This window comes from Atheta coriaria, unplaced genomic scaffold (genome assembly GCF_025399875.1).
Source record: "Atheta coriaria isolate IRGN ID8LTWV9N9 unplaced genomic scaffold, Caltech_Dcor_3.1 hic_scaffold_1_pilon, whole genome shotgun sequence".
Taxonomy (NCBI): domain Eukaryota; kingdom Metazoa; phylum Arthropoda; class Insecta; order Coleoptera; family Staphylinidae; genus Dalotia; species Dalotia coriaria.
Genome location: NW_027045443.1, coordinates 6,448,668 through 6,463,706, shown reverse-complemented (window position 1 = coordinate 6,463,706; position 15,039 = coordinate 6,448,668). Strand labels below are relative to the sequence as shown.

The window sequence follows — 15,039 nt, the reverse complement described above, 5'->3', positions numbered from 1 at the left end:
GCTCGAATGAAAATTGTATATTTTTATATAACAACACCGTTCGCCCTCCCCCCCTCACCGCAGGATAAGTGTTCGCCTAAATCGATCGTAATACTTTCCGGCACAGCAGGCAGCACCGCATTGAAACTAAACAATAAATAATTACGTCGCTCGAGAATAAATAACTTGACACGTTAAATGGCAATCATACTGTGGCGTGAGTGTGTGTATGTATGTTGTGTAAGTGTAAATGTAAATTAATTAAGTACATTTTAGCTGTAAGAGCCTAGTATGATCGGATCGTTGGCGGCACGGTGGCGCACTCCTTCTGGTCGAGCGTTTCGTCAATGACGGGCCGGTACTTGATGTCGACGGCACCGGTCTTTTCGTCCATGGTGGTGAGCGTATGCTTGCGCCAGTGTTTGTCGTAATCGACACGCTGCTGGCCTTCCAAAGGCTTGCTGTAGTCGAATTCATCCAGCCTCGTTTTGAAATCTTCACGGGCGTGCGCACCGCGTGATTCTTTACGGTTTTCGGCGCCGATTACCGTCTGCATCGCGCAGAGCATCAAGTTCTGCAGTTCAAGACTCTCGACCAAGTCGGAGTTCCAGACTAGCGAGCGATCGCTCACCTTTAGATCATCCAACTCTTTGTAGAGCTCTTTCATTTGCCTGCAGCCCTCCTGGAGGGTTTCGGCCGTGCGGAAAACGGCCGCGTTCGTTTGCATTGACTTTTGCATACGCAGGCGAAGATTGGCGGTTGGTACCGAACCATTGGCATAGCGTAAACGGTCAACGTTCGCAATGGTTTTCTCACCGGCATTCTAAAATTGTTTTGGAAGTTAGTAAAGCAAGTTTTTTAAATAAATTTTTGTTTACCTTGGACAATTCACCGATTTTATCTCCTGGTTTCGATGTTTCCGCAATGGTCTTAGCACATGCTCGCCCGAAAACGACCAAATCAAGCAGGAGTTAGCGCCAAGTCGATTGGCACCATGCACGCTGGAACAAGACGCCTCACCCGCAGCGTACAAGCCACGAACGATTTGATCAGTACCATCAGTATTACGCAGTACCTGACCCCTGTAGTTAGTAGGAACTCCTCCCATGTTGTAATGCACAGTTGGTAACACCGGAATCGGCTCTCTGGTAACATCCACGCCAGCAAAGATCATCGCTGTCTCGGAAATACCTGGCAAACGCTGATGAAGTTGCTCAGCGGGCAAGTGATGCAGTTGTAAATGAACGTGGTCTTTATCGGGGCCACAACCACGTCCTTCGCGGATTTCAATCGTCATACTCCTCGAAACGACATCCCGGGAAGCTAAATCTTTCGCAACTGGAGCATAACGCTCCATGAAACGTTCACCCTTGGAATTTACAAGGTAACCACCCTCACCGCGACAACCTTCAGTAATCAAACATCCAGCGGTGTAAATACCAGTCGGATGGAACTGTACAAACTCGAGATCTTCATTTTGAAGACCAGCGCGGGTAACCATCGCAGAACCATCACCGGTGCAAGTGTGCGCAGAAGTACAAGAGAAATATGCCCTGCCATACCCACCAGTTGCAAGCACGGTGTTCTTCGCTCGGAACCTATGAATGGTTCCGTCTTCGAGGCAAAGCGCAATCACACCTCGGCATTCTCCATCTTCCATTAGTAAATCCAACGCGAAATATTCTACGAAATAGTTGCAGTCGTATCTTAACGATTGACCATAGAGGGTGTGTAGGAGACTGTGACCAGTCCGATCAGCAACGCAGCAGGTACGATGCGCTTGACCGCCTTTACCATATTTCAACGATTGACCACCGAACGCACGCTGGTAAATCTTTCCTTCTGGTGTGCGGGAGAAGGGCATACCGTAGTTCTCCAACTCAATCACAGCCTTGACAGCTTCACGGGTCATATAGTGAATGGCATCCTGGTCACCCAACCAATCGGAACCCTTGACCGTATCGTACATGTGCCATTGCCAATTATCCGCTTCCATACTTCCTGCAATGATGGTTGTTGTTTTAAATAAGAGTAAATAAAGAATATACGGTGAACTTACCAACAGCGGCATTGATACCACCCTGTGCGGCAACAGTATGCGACCTAGTTGGAAACAACTTCGTGATAACCGCGGTTTTGAAGCCTTCAGCGACGAGCCCGAAAGCAGCACGTAGACCTGCGCCGCCGGCGCCCACCACGACCGCATCATATGTATGGTCAACGACACCATACGTGGAGTCCTTATTGCTGCGACGGTCCGCCGAAACGTGAAGAGCACGGCTGCCGGCAGCGCGACACAGGCCAATCTGTGCACACACGCAACACGTATTATGTAATGCGAAATGGTCTAGTGTGGAAATTAGGGTTAGTACTGTAAGTACTCACCTTCGAGCCGACCAGCGCCGACGCCTGCGAAAATTTCAAGATTGTGCTCATGGTGCGAAAGCCCTTGTGGCCCTCCTGTGCGCTGTTATTCGATTCGAGTGGATTTGCTGGTGCGGCACGTTGTTTCGGGCGCTCAGGTTTGCGCTGTACTGGCTGGCAACGAAAAAATACACCGCGGCGCGCACACTCGCGTACACGGACGGTGAGCACCGTGTTGCTGTGTGTGCGACGCGCGCCTCCGCTATACTTGGGGTTATCAACATGAATTCATTACCTAACGATGTGTGCTGTTTGTGTTTGGTCGCGAATTCTTAATCATCTGATCTAAACACAACTAATACGAAGTACACTATCATAGGTAGTCAAATTTCCTTCGGAATAGTCATTTGTTTTTGTTTAAATCGTATTTAATTTCATGCAGTAATTCGCCATTTGCGATTTTCTGTTTTTTTTTTTACAAAAACTGACGCGAATAATAATCCGCTAGATAATCAGATAATAAGATAGAGCTTTGCTCGAGGTTATTTCGATTTGTTTCGCGTGTTTTACTCTCAATTGTTAGCAAACCGCTTTTATGTAAGTATTTAACCGCACGCAAACTCAACAATTAAAAAAAAAAGCACAATGTGAACAAAAGACAGTCATTTCTCATGCATGCTTAACTAATTAATGCATTTATTTTGACAATATTATCGATAATATTTCATGCACGTGATTAAAAACAAACAAAAAATCACTTTATTCGTTGAAATTTACAAAAATACATGGGGCCATAATTCTGTGACACATTAGGTACGACAAGATGACCGTACTTTGTTATCTTTGGGCTGGAAAAGTGGAAAACATGTCGGAATTGAGCTAACGAACGTCCTAAATCCCTAAAGAAAGATAAATTCAAATCAATTCAATCCGCTTTTTGCCTTTTTGGTTAACTTACTTTATTTTGACCCTAACATCAGTTTCTTCCCAGAGTTTCTTTAGTGCCATGTGCACTACACCTTCATTTTGAATCGGGCTCAATGAACAGGTGGAATAAACTACAACCCCACCGACTTCCACCACTCGCAGGGCATTCATTAACAACGCAGTCTGTAATTCAGGCAATTGTAGCCTTTCCTTGACTCTATCCGCCCGAAAAATGTTATTATCATCCTCACGGACCGAATGTCTGTCTGTTGTGCATGGTACATCCACTAATACTCTATCAAACCCCGCGCCTTGAAGATATCTACCATCTTCGTGACTTACAACGATCTTCCCTGGATCTAACCATCGCTCTTGAAAATCGTACAAGTATTGCTTCATTACCGTAAAGATGCGGTTCGTACGCGAAATGCTCAGATCATTACACCGGAGGAAGTCCGGATAGAGCGTTTGTAGCGCGATTAAACTCTTTCCGCCAGGCGCAGAGCAAATATCTAGCATTCTACTGCCTGGTTGAAGGTCTAACGCCAATACAGGTAGTACTGACGCACCGTCCATCAGGTAATAGTTAAGGACTTGTGTGGAACCTCGTCGTGGATTCGCGAAAATAGTGCCGTTCGCTTCTTCAAAACAAAAATATTCAAATGTTCCGGGAAACTGATTGTATCCTCTTCAACTGCCATGAAGTTTTCTATTTGGTTACTATCCTGATAAATGTTTGTACCCTCATTTTCAGGAATGAAATGCTCTCTGCCTTTGATTTTGGTAGCTGGCACAAACTCATACAGAATAGAAGTTGAGTTATGGCCATCTATAATTCTAGAAGAGTCTATCTGGGCATTGTCAAGACTGTGACTTAATGAAAAACTACTTTTTCTTGTTTTTCTACAGATTTAATATCTGGATTGGTTGTTTCTTCCTTCTCTGATTCCCAAATTCGTTGTAGGTCACGTTGGCGTTTATTTTTGGTATATTCATCTTGTAAGTGACCTTTTTCAAGATCAAAAGTGTTCTCATGTTGAGTGCACCTTTGGCCAGCAAGAATTTTATTGTTGGTTCTGTGTCTGAATAATTGTTGAGTACTGCAACATGTTTCTGCTTGCCAAGGAGAGCTTTCCTGATTTCTGGCCATTTCTTTTGTACACTGGAGTGTAGTATTCATCAAAATGTTCTAAGGCTCGAGTGGTTCCAGTTTTGTTTTTCTTCTGTACAGACTAAATGAACGAATAATTTGATTTAATCGTGTATTTAATTGATAAAGAAAGAGTTGTTTCATTACCCAATGATTTTCTTTATGCTTGTAACGATGTATTTTCACGTTATTCACTAAAATATTCAGAAAGCGATGGTTTATTTTGAACATGTTGAGAGGTTAACACAGGTTTTCACATGGTTTTGAATTTCTAGCGTGCATCAAGTTGCCTAACGAAAGTTAGCATTTTTCCTGTAAAATGGTACCATTAGCTTTACGGTACCCCAATAAAACAACAAAAGAAACAAATATTAACTGAATAACGAGATAATTAGTTAATTTAAATGATGACAACATTTTGTAATTAGCATTCTTGACGAATCATAAAGTGAGAAATAATCCATAGCTTAAAATGGAGTGGGTATAATTGGTAATCACGACATATCCTAGGTCAAACTGGTGTATCGTTACGTTTATTATAACATACCTATTGGCCCACACAATATTACATCATATTCTATTGCACTTAAATACGCCCGAACAACAAATCAGTCGAAAACATTCCGTGGAGAGTGAACATTCACGCACTTCACAAATTTAACCAGTGCAAGTCATGTTTTGTCAATAAGATTAGATAGTAATACCTACTACATAGTCATCAATTATTTAATGCGTATTTTTATAAAAACGCGAGATTCATTCATTGTACAGTACATGTGCGCGTATAAACAACAATGCTTCTAATACTAATTGCGTTGATCGTGTCGGCGACGTTGTATTTATTCCTGCTGAAACCAAACAAACACTGGCGGGTCAAATGTGTGCCTATGTAGAACCGACATTACTCTTCGGGAGCATGAAGGACATCATCATGCAGAAGGAGAATGTCGCCGAGTTTATGTCGAGAGTATACCATCAATTCAAAGAACACAGGTAATAGAAACGAAATTAAATGTTTGACCTTCAAACATGCAAATGGGACCGGTATGTTAATTTAGATATGTGGGTATTCACCAATTTACGAGACCGATTTTACTCATTCGGGACCTGGAGTTAATCAAACAAATCGCCATCAAAGATTCCGATTCACTTGTTGATCATCTGGCGCTTTCAAGTGAAGACATCGATCCACTATGGAGTCGTAACTTATTGTCCAGTAAAGGTGAAAAATGGCGGCACTTGCGAACTGCGCTGAGTCCATCATTTACTGCGAACAAAATGAAGAGCATGATTGGATTGATATCTGATTGTGCAGATTCGTACGTGCAATATTTTCTTGATAAAACCGCCGGTGAAGATGTGCACACCTTGGATATCAAAGATGCATTCACGCGGTTTACCAATGATGTGATTGCCACTTGCGCGTTTGGGGTGCAATGCGATTCTTTGCGTGACCGCACGAATGATTTCTTCATGGCTGGTCGCGCAGCTACTGATCAAACGGGCCTCAAAGGATTGAAATTCTTTTTGTTTCCGTTTTGTCCATCGATTGTGAAGGTAGGTCAATTTATTTCTTCAATAAATTGATACTTAGTTACATTTTAACGTTTTCCCAGGCTTTCAATATGAAAATCATCAACGATGAAGTTGGTAATTTCTTCAGGGGAATCATAAGTGAAACAATGCGTATTCGTGAAGAACAAAAATTGTCCGTCCAGATATGATACAGTTAATGATGGAACTGCGTGATAAATTGGGTAGGGACGTGATGACCAACGAGGACGTGACTGCCCAAGCGTTGATTTTCTTCTTTGCTGGTTTTGAGTCAGCGGCGATTCTTATGAGTTTTGTGGCTTATGAATTGGCATGTAATCCGGATGTACAAGAACGACTCAAACGGGAAGTTGACGATACACTTAAAGAAAATGGCGGGAAAATAACCTACGATTCTCTCATGGGGATGAAATATCTAGACATGGTAGTAACTGGTAGGTTTTCGCCTTTTAAAACCAAAGAAACTGATTTTAATACGAATCGTTTTTATCAATAGAAACATTGCGAAAGTGGCCGCCAACGCCAATGACGGACAGATTGGTAACCAAACCGCATTATATGATAACCCCGGAACGTTCTGATGAGGTAGGTGTTCAATTGGACGAAAACGACAGCGTCTGGTTCCCGATTTACGCGATTCATCACGATCCGGAATATTTCCCCGAACCGGAAAGGTTTGATCCGGAGCGTTTCAACGAAGAGAACAAAATGCATCAATGAAAGCTTTCTTGCCGTTTGGGTTAGGTCCCCGCAACTGTATTGGTATGTTCACAAAACAAAACAGAGACAGTCATTAATTTTAATTATTTTCACAGGATCAAGGTTTGTTCTGATGGAAAACAAAGCCATCATTGTCAAATTACTCCAAAAGTTCCAACTGGTCCCCGTTGAGAAGACAAATATCCCTATGAAATTGGATAAAGCACAATTTTCTCTTCATTCTTTAGGTGGTTGGTGGCTAGGATTGAAAAACGACAAACTTCCTGAATTATGCTAGCGTAAATTCGAAATTCTACGTATACGTAATCACACTTGTCAAATTTTGACATTTTTATTAGCGTTAGTTGACGATTTTTGTTAGGTTTATTGTGTGAATAAACAGTGAATCTTGCGTAAAATTTATGACTGCATGTGGTAACCAGACAAAGTTCAGCATTGTTTGTGAACGCGTCGCACTTGCTAAATTGATATAAATTTTCAGGAAATGAACACCATCTTGAAACCAACATGGCTACGCTGTTTACAAATCGAGTGAAAGTCAATTGTTGACATTCAACGGCAGTAAACACATTTCGTATGTTTATTTGGAGCATGTCTAGTTACACATTGACCACAAATATAAATAAACATGTAAACAATGTTGATGATGATCATCTAGAATCACTTAGAGTCAGTTAACGCTGTTATAATTAATCCCGCACCGTGTCTAATTGATCGACACTTCCTCGAAACAGTTGTCAATAACAAATTAATTCCTGCTGCTGCGGCGTGTTATGAGCGAGAGGAAAGCAGAAATGCGTGTCGCAGTGTATAGGGCAAACAAATTGTTATGCTTGCCGAGCCTCGTCAGCGGCTCATAACATGTGGTGTTTGTCAAGTTTCCAGCCAGCATTGAAGTGCCACTCGTCTTGCTCGCCGCACCGCGCCGCACCAGCAATCTGCGAACACCTCGTGACTCGAATTAATCGAGACGCGTCACGGGATTTTTCGTCTCCGGCAGCATGTGAATGTGAATGTGCCAGTAAAGTTGTTAAACACTGGCGCGCGCATTTAAATGAATGCTTATTTATTGCCACTGGTCACAGCCGCAAGCGCAGTTAGATGGCCGCGCGCAATCGCCTCGCAATGCTGCGAAATCATTTATGAACAATTGTTAATAAAAGCGCGTCGTATTAACAAGTCGCAAGTCGATGAATATTAATTTGTGTAAATGCTTGCTAGATTAATTCTGGCATTTCAGTTCCGAGTTTTATTCTGCACTCATTTTTTTTTTGCTCGATTTTATTCAAATTCGTTGTGAAGTACACCAAAAGGACATTTTTGTTGTCCGTGACAATAGCCATGAATTATACTGCTCAACAAGCATAATAAATGTTTTTGTTTGGCGCAAAATGTGTGCAAATTGTATCGGCAAAACTTTACATGAGCTTACATGCTTATGAGCTTACATTAATCCAACGCTCGTCATAATTCCGTGTCGTTTCCTCACACTTTCCACCGCGCGGACGGGGAAATAAATAAGACGAGATTAAGTTCAAGGCCGTCGCATCCGAGAAAAATTTGATGGTAGTCACGGCCGCATCGCGAATTGAAATTCATTGCCGGCCGAAATCTGTTTCGGCGGAATTTGCATGCGATGTGCGGAACGTGCCGATCCGAACAAGCTGCGTTTTGCACTGCCATGGCGGGCAATTAATGAGCAACTGTCCCACGTCTCATACAATGCTTTTTATTTTCAGTACATTTCATTTGGAAGGATGACGAAATCATCAAAATCACGTGTGTGCACTCAAACCTGTTCGACTATTGTTACGGTTTTTTTGCGCGCTGCCACGCTGACTTTGTAGTTGTAAAACTTAATCGATAATTTACTATAATTGTAAATCCCATATTGTGTTGGTTTTTATACGATAATCAGATAATTTGAGCAATTATGTATTGTGCTATCAAAAACAAACTATTTGTTGATAATGATGGACTTAGGATTCAATGAATTTGCGCTTAATTTTTGTAATTTGCGCCAATAAAACTGCTCGAACTCTTCGCTGCCTACGTGATTAATCGAAATATTTGAGTAAGTTAACGCTAAGAGACGCACAAATGACAATGACAAACAGCATTATCGTAAATCATAGTAAACGTTGTTTGCGACGTCGGCGAAATGCGCGAATTAATTTGTGCAAATATGTCAAAAGTCGCAATTTTCAGGCGCGAAAATCCGTGTTTATTCTTAATTAGATAATTTCTTGTTTAAACACGATAAGATAATAAAATTATTCCTAAAAATTACAAAGTAGAAAAATTATGTTTTAACGTTTTTTACTATTATTTTGATATATTTTTGCATTTTTATTCAAATAACCGCAGAGTTTAATTTATTACTGGTTAATGACTCATTGTTTGTCTGCTCACGACAATTTCACGAAGTTGTTTTATTTGTGATATTGTGTATTCTTTGTTATCTTTATTTGATTCCCATCACGCATTGTTAAATACCTTGGACACATTCAACTGAAAAATATGAACTTATCTACGTATTCATTTTTATTCGTGCGTAACCGGGGAGGAGATAGCAGATTCACATTCCAGGAGATATATTCCGTCCAGCCAGAAACACACACGTACACACACACAATTTGATTTAGTTATACTTCCGGTTTATTTCATTTGCCTCTAGATTTGATTCGATACGAATCAAATGTGATTCTTACTCAGTTTATACTGGGACTATGCTTTGAGTTGTGATACACGCGTCGAACATAGCAGTAGACAATGTACTGATTACTAAACGATGTCTTTCTCTTTACTCACGTCCGTAACCTGTCTCACTACCTGCACACCGAAGTAAACATTCCTAAACTTTGAACCCAACTAGTCAAATCCAGTTTTCCATAAGTGTGTACACCGAATTGACCCAATTAGTTGCATTTCATTGTCATCCGACCCGAAACGTGCTCAGACAGGAAGCCTCTCGAACCCATATACTATACAAATCATTCTACTACTCGAATCAATGAATGCCGATATTGATCTTGTTATCTACAGATCTGTACAGTCGAAAATATCATGGACTATCGATAATCTGTGGTAATAAGCGAGGTAATCGCCGCCCGACACGCACTTTGCACATGTGCGCCTCAAATTTTTCAAATTCGTCTGCATAACAAAAACCAGTGGCCGCGCAAATTTATTGGTGGGAATTGATCGTTAATCACTTTTTCTACGCGACGTTTACAACGTTCTTCACAATCACGTGCCGTCTAACTACATCTCGTCACGTGCTTTTGTATGGCTCTCGGAAAGTTGTATCATGTCAGATTAATGATGATCATTTTCGTTGTACAGGGAACTTTTAATTTCAAATCCACCAAGTTGCGTCCGTAAGATTTTTGTCTGACGTAGATTTTGGCGATAAATTATGCTTAGTTTTGTTTCTAAACATATACATTAGGATGTAAACTGTGTAATGATTGAAATTCTTTGGATTTTTGTTGTTTTTTTTGGTGTTGATGATGAATGAATAAAATAGTTTAAATTATATAGTGATGCTTGTGTTGCCGTTGGCTGAATCGGGCGAAACCTGGCCAAAGTTTTCTTTCTTTTGATTATACGAGTATTTGAAGTTTGAGTAAGTTTGCAAGCGGCTGAGTGCGTTACTCATGCGCCGAACGGAGCGTCTCGCGTCTCGGCGGTACTTAAGCGCGCTCAGTGCTCAGATTGCAATCAGTTCGCGCCGCACTTCCGAATCTCGACGGCCCAAATTCGCGCCCTACCCCTCAAATACACCACCACACATTTCACATACATTTGTGACTCGCAACGCTAACGAGCATACCAACTACAGCCAAATCGGAGTATAAAACAACTAGTGTTGGAAAAGTTTTAAAAGTTTGTAGTAACAAAAGTTGGATTTACGATGACCACCGACAAAAACGGAATGTAAGCATACTAAACTTTTAGAACCAAAACAACTGTTTTTATATAACATAAAATTTGATTATTTAGTCCAGAAGCAAAAGATGATCGTGATTTGCAAGGTGTAGGAGGCGGTGGCGGCGTGTCCTTAGGTGTCTCCTACACAAATCCAGCTCTTGCCGTCTCCGCTACTAGTTTTTCCAATGAATCAACGCTGAAAGGAAGCAACGATTTTATTTGTAAGTTTACTCATTTTTTTCTTAAAATATTTCGTTTCTTCAACAAAAAACATCAAATATTTAATATCACACAAAGCGTAGCGGCATGTTTTAAATAACACAAATGAGTTTCTTCACACATCATTAAAACACGTTTTTGGGTAGACAATAAAAATATTATCCATAAAAACTTGATTTTAATGATGTATTTAAATGTACTTAACCGGTAATTAAGATTAATTCGAACATAAGAAATTCAATAATATGTGCGCGCGCTATTTTTCGCAGAATTTTCTTTTCCATGTCATAATCGCTTACAATTAAATAATCAGTGCCCTTATCTTAAATCAATAGAATGCTCCTTTGTTAGTCAACAGCACGTGAGACACAATCAAATCGAAATTGAATAACTTAAACAAAAAAACAGGGCAGACATATTAAATCAGCAAAGGTTTAGATACTTCGCAGTTTGTGTGCTATCAATACCATTGTTTAATGATTATGTTAAAAAAACCGAAACGTGCTTTTCCATCGTACCACGTGTATTATTTTTAATTTGTTAATACAAAACGCGGAACAGATAATTCCTACTACTGAATATTCACATTTTTTGTTTTGCATACGCAGAACTTTCCATGCATTTGAAAAATTGTATGGAATTTTAAAAGTCTCATGTAACACCAATAAAATTTTTATCATTTAATAACAGTCGCGTATAATAGATGTATACATTTAAAGGATTATGTTTATGATTATTGTGCAAATGGTGTTTTTATTTTCAAATGTATGTTTTGTTTCATTCTCATTCCAATGCAATGTTTTATTAAAAGTTTTATGCATGATAACTGATATAATGCCTGCCGTCTAAGGAAAACAATAACAAAAATAGATAAAATGATAACAATTGTTTATCAAATTTATACTTAGAATAATAGAAACTAAGAAACTGTTTTAATTACTTCTAGTAGTCACCGATGAAGATGAAGACTATAGAAAGCAATCATCATCGCGTCTTCGCAAAATCTTCTCAAAGAAAACCCTATACAAACGGTTGCCGATTCTAACATGGCTTCCAAAATACAACACTGAATGCGCAGTTGGAGACTTGGTTGCGGGCATCACCTGTGGACTCACCGTCATACCTCAATCTTTGGCATATGCAAATATTGCTGGACTACCACCCCAGTATGGATTATACGGTTCATTTTGGGCACGTTTATTTACATCTTCCTGGGTAGTTGCAAAGATGTACCAATGGGCCCAAGTGCCATCGCATCCTTACTCACTTACCAAGCGGTCAACAATCTTGGCCCTGAACACGCTATCCTACTGAGTTTCCTCAGTGGCGTAGCTGAAATCCTCATGGGATTATTCGGCTTAGGTTTTATAATTGATTTTGTGTCCGGGCCAGTGTCATCAGGATTTACATCAGCTGTGGCACTGATCATCGTCACCTCCCAGGTGAAGGATGTTTTGGGAATCAAAGCCAGCGGCAGTTCTTTTATTGACATGTGGAAAAGTATCGGTAGTAATATACACAATACAAAACCAACGACCTGATTTTGGGATTGATCTGTATTGTAGTTTTACTATTGATGAGGGTAAGTTGGACCCGTTCGAGGGTTTACTTGTACGTAGGACTAAATTGTGTGTTTTTTTGTAGCTCTTGGCTCGAGTGCAACTTGGAGGCAAGGAACCCACTAAAACCAGAAAATACTCACCAAACTATTTTGGTTAATCGGCACCTCTCGAAATGCTATTCTAGTTGTAGTGGGTGGCTTCATCGGATATCTCTTCCAAGAGAACTCTGAGGATGGAGTTATTCCATTTGTTGTCATTGGAGATGTACCGCCAGGTCTACCAGATGTACAGGTTCCTCCCTTTAGTCATGGTGATTACACTTTCATCGACATGGTGACAAATCTGGGTAGTGGATTAATAGTGGTCCCATTGGTGGCCTTGCTAGAAGACATTGCTATCTGCAAAGCTTTCTCAGATGGTTCTGCAGTAGACGCCACTCAAGAGTTACTTGCAATTGGTGTGTCCAACATTGGTAACTCCTTTGTTCAAGCCTTTCCCATAACAGGAGCATTATCTCGAGGTGCTGTGAATAACGCCAGTGGAGCCAAAACTCCACTGGGAGGACTCTATACTGGTGTGCTGGTCATTGTTGCTTTGTTATACTTCACACCTTACTTCTACTTCATTCCAAAGGCAGCTTTAGCTGCAATTATTATTGCCGCTGTCGTGTTTATGGTAGAGGTAAAGATTGTCAAACCAATGTGGAGGAGTAAACGTAGCGACCTAATACCAGGTCTCACCACATTCATTGCCTGTCTTGTGATTGCACTCGAGATAGGTATTCTCATCGGCATTGGAGTGAATCTGCTTTTATTTTGTACCACGCCGCCAGGCCAAAGATATCAATTGAAACATTGCTGGTAAGTACTTTACTACCCCACTAATGACATGGTATAGATTCTGCTTCTATTAAACACTCATTACCCCTCCAGACAGCAAATGGTACCGAATACTTGATGGTGACCCTGACAGATGCCTCATCTTCCCAGCAGCTGACTACGTACGTAACCTGGTTACCAAGCACTCCATTCGAGCGGGTACCCCGGTGGTGATCGACTGTTCCCACATTTACGGCGCGGATTACACGGCGGCGAGCGTGGTCGGCACCTTAACGACTGATTTCGCCACCCGTAAGCAACCGCTGCTGTTCTATAATCTCAAGCCGAGTGTGTGTGCCGTCTTTGAAGGTCTACGCAAGGAGAAGTTTATGGTGTTCTACAACGAAGAGGATATTGATGGCCTCCTGAAGAACATCTCCTAGATTTCCTATGTTTGAATTTGTATTTGCGATGAAGCAAACTAGTTTTTTGTAGGTGTGAATGAGTTATTTAATTTGTAATTTATTGAATACATTTATTTTAGTGTTGACATTTCCATTATGAAATCCAAATGTTGATTCCTTTCTTGAGTTTAAAATTTTCTTTTCTTCCCACGGGTAGAGCGTCGTATTCTGCGGGTTTCTATAACAACTGAAGCCGTTTCGCCGCTGCTATCTAAATAGTATACAAAAAATAACTTTGGTGTTTAGTAATTTATTTAATTTATACGAACCAATATTAACGTATTTCGGCCTGACAGGAGTAATGCTCGAGGATCCTTCTCTTTCTATTATCGTTATTGAAGTTTTAAATTTCCGATTATCGATAGATTCATTGTCCTGTTTTTCCATTTTGTAACTGCTTCTTTTCCGATTGACTCGTTGTAAGGAAAGCGCTCCCACCGTCATGCGCACACCTTCAGATGATTTTTCCAGCACGCCACGCTGGATACCATACTTGAGGGCTTTATACACGCGTAATTTCAGATTGTGTGGCATATATCTACACCTTTTGTTCAACTCACGCTCGACCATCAGGTGAATTTTGCTCGGAGTTGCGTGTACATCACGTAGTTCTAAACAAGCTATTGCTTCCATTACACTTATGTACAGAAACAACGCTCTTTTCGAGGGCATTTCCAGTCTAATTCTAATTAATATTAGCAAAATTTCAAAGCGTCTAAATGATAAATTAGGTGCCCGAAAATTATGTACACAATTAATTTGACAGAATTAAAATATCAACAAAATTAATCAAAAAAAAAAAAAAACAGGGCCATGTAAAATGTATTTCAGTAAATTTTGCTAGTAAATAGATGGCTGTGAAAAGTAAATAAATTTATCATAATCTGTCAAATCACACAAATATACTGGATTTAATCGCTAAATCAACCGAGTGAGCTGACAGATTGAAATTTGTATTTGCATGATTTATAACTAATACAGTGAATATTGTTTATTTTATTATCATTTTATTAAACATAAACATATATGATTTGACGTTGAATATTTTTCTGTTACAACAAATTAGAGAGTTTAGGAATGTAGAAATGGTCAAAAACTTATTAAGACACAACAGTCACAATCTGTGACTAATATAAATAATTAACTTTCAAACGTTAAAACGGCATTTTGCCATAAAATTTAACGTTTTATGTTTCTTGAAACGTTTCACTAGATGATGAATGTTATGCTTTCTATCAATTTAGGCATTGTTCGTTTCGTGCCAATATTTTGATGATCGTATTACATCAACCAAATGCACTTTGGTGACCTAATAATCTTAAGCGCACACTTATCTATCACACGCCCGC

At 40.1% G+C, this 15,039-nt stretch overlaps 2 protein-coding genes, 1 long non-coding RNA gene and 2 pseudogenes across 3 annotated transcripts; 2 read left to right on the top strand and 3 right to left on the bottom strand.

Annotated features, from left to right (window-relative positions):
- Positions 1-2: 2 nt before the first annotated feature.
- On the bottom strand, positions 3-2,571 carry LOC135790545 (succinate dehydrogenase [ubiquinone] flavoprotein subunit, mitochondrial-like). The gene is given in 5 exon segments (XM_065300783.1): positions 3-802; positions 858-949; positions 952-1,980; positions 2,039-2,285; positions 2,365-2,571. Coding segments are annotated over 5 exon segments (1,956 nt in total). The 5' UTR covers positions 2,416-2,571; the 3' UTR covers positions 3-265.
- A 508-nt stretch (positions 2,572-3,079) lies between these two features.
- Positions 3,080-4,651, bottom strand: l(2)10685 (5-methylcytosine rRNA methyltransferase l(2)10685). The gene is given in 7 exon segments (XM_065304949.1): positions 3,080-3,242; positions 3,302-3,926; positions 3,929-4,159; positions 4,162-4,302; positions 4,305-4,427; positions 4,430-4,502; positions 4,568-4,651. Coding segments are annotated over 7 exon segments (1,422 nt in total). The 3' UTR covers positions 3,080-3,097.
- A 302-nt stretch (positions 4,652-4,953) lies between these two features.
- LOC135790578 (cytochrome P450 9e2-like) lies at positions 4,954-7,092 on the top strand (annotated as a pseudogene).
- A 3,309-nt stretch (positions 7,093-10,401) lies between these two features.
- Positions 10,402-13,776, top strand: LOC135789532 (sodium-independent sulfate anion transporter-like; annotated as a pseudogene).
- On the bottom strand, positions 13,712-14,506 carry LOC135789557 (uncharacterized). The gene is made up of 2 exons (XR_010547601.1): positions 13,960-14,506; positions 13,712-13,901 (listed from the first exon to the last, which is right to left on the bottom strand). It is a non-coding gene; the product is annotated as an uncharacterized lncRNA (long non-coding RNA).
- Between the last annotated feature and the right edge of the window lie 533 nt (positions 14,507-15,039).